The sequence below is a fragment of the Myotis brandtii genome, unplaced genomic scaffold (genome assembly GCF_000412655.1).
Source record: "Myotis brandtii unplaced genomic scaffold, ASM41265v1 scaffold344, whole genome shotgun sequence".
Classification (NCBI taxonomy): domain Eukaryota; kingdom Metazoa; phylum Chordata; class Mammalia; order Chiroptera; family Vespertilionidae; genus Myotis; species Myotis brandtii.
In genome coordinates, this window is record NW_005363247.1 from 1341553 (window position 1) to 1346201 (window position 4649).

The 4649-nt window shown below is 39.5% G+C and overlaps 1 protein-coding gene across 3 annotated transcripts in view; it reads right to left on the reverse strand.

Moving 5' to 3' along the window:
• Positions 1–4649, reverse strand: part of TMEM161B (transmembrane protein 161B) — a 75441-nt gene that overhangs the window by 65711 nt on the left and 5081 nt on the right. Inside the window, exon 1 of one of the 3 annotated variants that reach the window (XM_005871485.2) lies at positions 4407–4558. The exons of the other annotated variants lie outside the window; for them this stretch is intronic. Within the exon in view, the coding sequence (XP_005871547.1) occupies positions 4407–4409 (3 nt within the window). The 5' untranslated portion in view covers positions 4410–4558. Of the gene's footprint in view, positions 1–4406; positions 4559–4649 lie in introns of those variants that run through there. 3 annotated transcript variants of the gene reach the window in all.

Here is a 4649-nt window from a genome sequence, read left to right on the forward strand (position 1 = left end):
GATGGACATTACTTTGAATAAAAGCACTTTTGTGTTTCTCTTGAAATTATCATGTTTTCTTTGATTACAAAATCCGCCATTATTAATCGCTACACCTAATAGATCCCCAGTAGGAGGCTTGCAGGAGGCAGCGGATCGATGTTTCTCTCTCTGTCTGTCCCTTCCTCTCTCTCAAATCAATAAAAACATTTTTTTTAAAAAAAGTTTTAAAATTTATGGGATGCAGCAAAAGCAGTGCTAAGAGGGAAATTTATAACATTGAATGCACATATTAGAAAACATTTAGAATCAATCACCTAAGGTTCCACATTAGGGAATTAGTAAAAGAGCAAATTAAATCCAAAGTAAGCAGAAGAAAAGAAATAGGTAATATGAATTAGAGCAAAATTCAATGAAACTGAAAACAGGACACCTATAGAGAAAAATTAATGAAACCAAAAGCTAGTTTTTCAAAAAGATCAATAAAACCAATAAGCCTACAGCCAGAGTAACTAAGATAAAACGGAAAGACACAAATTACTAATATCAGAAATGAAAGGAGACATCAGAGAGCCCATGGACATGAAAAGGCTCATAAAGGAACATTAAGAACAACTCTATGCCCACAAATTTTATAACCTAGGTAAAATGGACCAATTCCTTGAAAGATACAATTTGCCAATAATGACACAAGAAGTAAACAATCTGAATAGGTCTCTATCTATTAAATAAATTGAATCAATAATCAATTTGATTCCAAAGGGTTCACTGGTGAATTCTACCGAACATTTAAGGAAGAAATTATACCAATTCTCTATACTCTCTTTCAGAGGATAGAAGCAGAGGGAATACTTCCTAACCAATTCTATGAGGTCAGCATTACCCTAATACCAAAACTAGACAAAGACATAATAAGAAAAAAAACAAACAAAACTACAGACCAACATCTCTCATGAATATAAATGCAAAAAATCCTAAACAAAATATTAGGAAATCAAATCCAACAACATATAAAAAATATATACACCACAACTAAGTGGGATTTATTCCAGGTATGTGAGGCTAGTTCAACATTCAAAATTCAATTGAAATAATCCACCACATCAACAAATGAACATGTCTGATTACCACTAAGCACAAAAACCTCTAATACCTTCATCAAAGTCTCTAATGTCTACAGTACAGTTCTCTCAAAGTGTGGCTTAAGGAGCACCAGTTTCAGGCTTAACTATAAAACTCATTAAAAATAAGAATCTAAAACTCTACCCTCCAATAACAGGATCTAGATAAGCATTTTTATCAAGCATCATAGGTGAATCTTAAACAAACCCAAATTTGAGAACTAGTGCCCTAACCCACTTTTTAAAATGCAGCTGAAGTCACCGACTACCATTGCCCCCTCTCCAGTTAGAATTGAATTCTTTCCTCTGTACTCTTTGAGCACATTACATGTATTTCCCTTATAATATTTACCACATTCTCTTTCCAACACCCTCATCACCTCCCAAAAGGAAAACTTTCTCTTAAACTTTAAGGCAGAGGTTTACAACCTTTTTACCCCAACAGACCATAGCCGGATTCCAGCAGTTACCACAGGATGCTGTATAGATAAAACAAGCCATGAGATACCTGCAATTCCAGGAGTTAGTTCTAATCTACTTTTCTCCCACAAACCAGGCTAAATGGTGAAAAGGTCTATTTGATTAAAGTTGGTTTGTAAGTTACAAAAACAATAAAACATATAGTTTTATTCCTTTAGTAAAATGTCTACAGACTATCCATTTTCTCAACATGAAACAAAAAAAATTTTTGTCTGTAATATAATCCTATTGTCATCTGCTCACAAAAGGAGCTTATTACATGCACAGGCATTTATTGAATTTTGACCTACATAATAAATCAGAGAATAAGAGAAGAGAATGAGTTTATATCTATTAAAACAAAAATAAAATCAAGGTGTCCCAAGGCCTTATTTTCTATTTGGAGTAGCATTTAAGATAGTTGTCAAACATACGAACAAACATTCCAAGTACTACCTACCTGATATATTTTTAAAAAATGATTTAAAAAATCAAACTTGGGAAATCAACATGGGGGAGAAAAGTGAAAATCAGACTAAGCCTTATTTAATAAAAAACATGTACTTATTCTGAAAAAGTCCTGAGTGAAGTCAAAGAATCATAAATTGAGTTAGGTGTTCTAATTCCTATCAAGACCCATTTCTCTTATCTAAGAGGAAAATGGAACTCTTATCTAAGTTGGGTAATTTTGCCAAATTCATATAACTAATGATGGGCAGAATCTGGGTCTTCTGAATTCAAGTACCGCATCATTTTCATATCATTTCAATCATTGCAAAAGTTTTCAATTCAACCAAGCTGAATCCTAAATAAATTCAACCCTTGTCAACTTCCTTTAGTGGCTAAATCCTTTCTTATGAAGGATTCCAAGCACTGACCACAAGTACACATACAGACATTATCAATTTCATATCTGGGAAAGCTTAAGTGGAGTTAAGTACCTTACTTTAGAAATATAAGCAATACCTGAATGGAGAAAGTCAACTACCTGGCTGCTGGTGACATTCTCCAGGTGACATTCTCTTAAGTTACATTTTGAGAAACAGCATGAGTTTGTTTACTTTAGCTTAAAACAAAGCTACCGTTTTTAGCATCACAGAATACTGAGAATAAGTTCACGTTCAGCTTCTCTGTGATTATTATGAATTCAAGGATTTCATTACACTCTATATTAACTTTTAAGACCAAGGAGTCAAAAAGAGCTTAAATTTAAGAAATGATCTGAATTTTAATACAGACTATGCCAACTACTGTTAGTTTAGGTAAATCGTTGTCTATTTCTAAACCTCAGATTCTTCCTTCTGTAAAATTGGTGGTGGTGGTGGGAGGAGTAATTATTATCTTTGGCTCCTTCCAGTTCGACTGTTCCCTTTCACTAATTTCATTGATACTAAAGAAAAAAATAATACTGTATTATTCATTGAGGTTAACACACACACACTGCCCAAAAAAGTCAGAAGTTACTAGTCATAGCATAGTAGAGTGTGCTAGGAACCACATTATTTGGAGTTTCTTTTGTTTCACATTCAGTTAAGTCTCTAAAAGTCATTCAAAAGTCAATCATCATACACAATAGCTGAACAATGTCAATATTTAGGCATGGCAAACTGGAACTAAATTCCAAGAAAGAATCCCTTCCAGAGGAGGATTTGAAATCTTTTATATAGTCAAGAAACTGACAATGCTGAATTTTACTGGACCCCTGTGATCTTGGAAAACAGCGAAGGTTAAGACATTCACCCACCCCCACCCCACCCCTTTGTATTCTGGAAATGACTTACTGCAAAGAACCACTAGTCCCCAAATGACTTGGGTAAAGCTCACAGAAGACCCCCTTGTTTACATATGACAAGGCCAGACATAAACCTGCAAATTCACATTCTTTGCTTCATAAATGACTAGCTGAACTACTTGCCCCTGTAGATCAATTGGAATAAAATGTTACCCAAATTCTGCTTAAGATCCTTCCCTTAGTTCCCTGAACTTTGGCCCACCCTCAAACTGAAACAGTATACAACCCCATAACTCCTTTACAGGTAGGCTGGTTTGAGGGTAAAACAATCTCTGATCTACTATCAGGCCATATACCCTTTCATCTCACTTCTGCACACCCGGTTCTTTTCACTTGTTTCCTCCCCTCTATAAAAGAAAACCCCCTTTTGCCTAACTTTTGAAACTCCTGCAGACCTATGGTCAAGGCATTCTCCCTACTGTAACAGGCCCTTCCCCCACACCCTTGCAATATTCCTTTCGAGTTCAGTCTTTCCTTACTAATCCGGATTTTTTTTTATTTGGCCCGTTTTCCAATTCCAAAAGGGCTGCGTGGGAAAGGTAAGAGCTGACCTTGCCGTTCCTTTAAGTGACAGGCGCTCATCCTCTACATGGGGATCCGTAGAAGTTACTAGTATTGGAATAAAATGTGTGTGTGTGTTAACCTCAATGAAGTTACTAGATCAATTGACACGATGCTCAAGGCATTTCTAAGATCTGAAGTGCTGGCCACGGCCCTGCAGCTAAGGAGAGGCGGAGGTGACCAGCCAGGCAAGGTCAATGCTGGGACCACCTGAAACCACCAACCCGGCAAGGTCAACTCTGGGACCACGCGCCGTACACTGTGAATGGGCCACGACCACTCGGGCTGCGGCTCCGTACTCCGGGACAGAACTCGCGGCGAGGCAGGGCAGAAGGGGTTTTCTCGGGGGCCCGGGAGCTCCGGCGCTGCAAGGGAGGTGGGTCCTGCCCGGCGGTTCATCCCATGGCTCCCGCCCGCTCCATCCTCCGCGGGACACTCGACCGGCTCCCTTCCCAGGACTGACCTCCGGGCCCTCCCCTCCCAGAAGGACTCACCATGACGCCAAGCTCAGGTACCGGCCCTGGAGTCCCCCCGACCGTCCAGGACCTCGCCTCCCTCTCCTGCAGCCGGGAACCTCTCGACTCTACGAGGTAGAGGGTCTTCCGGCTCTTCCGGAAGTTCTGCCCGCGCGGGACAGGAAGTCCCGCCCCTCCCCTGAGCGGCGTCGACCCCACGCCACGCAGAGGTGAGGAAACGCAAGACGTCCTCCACAGCCTCTTCCGAGGCGCTAGGGTAGA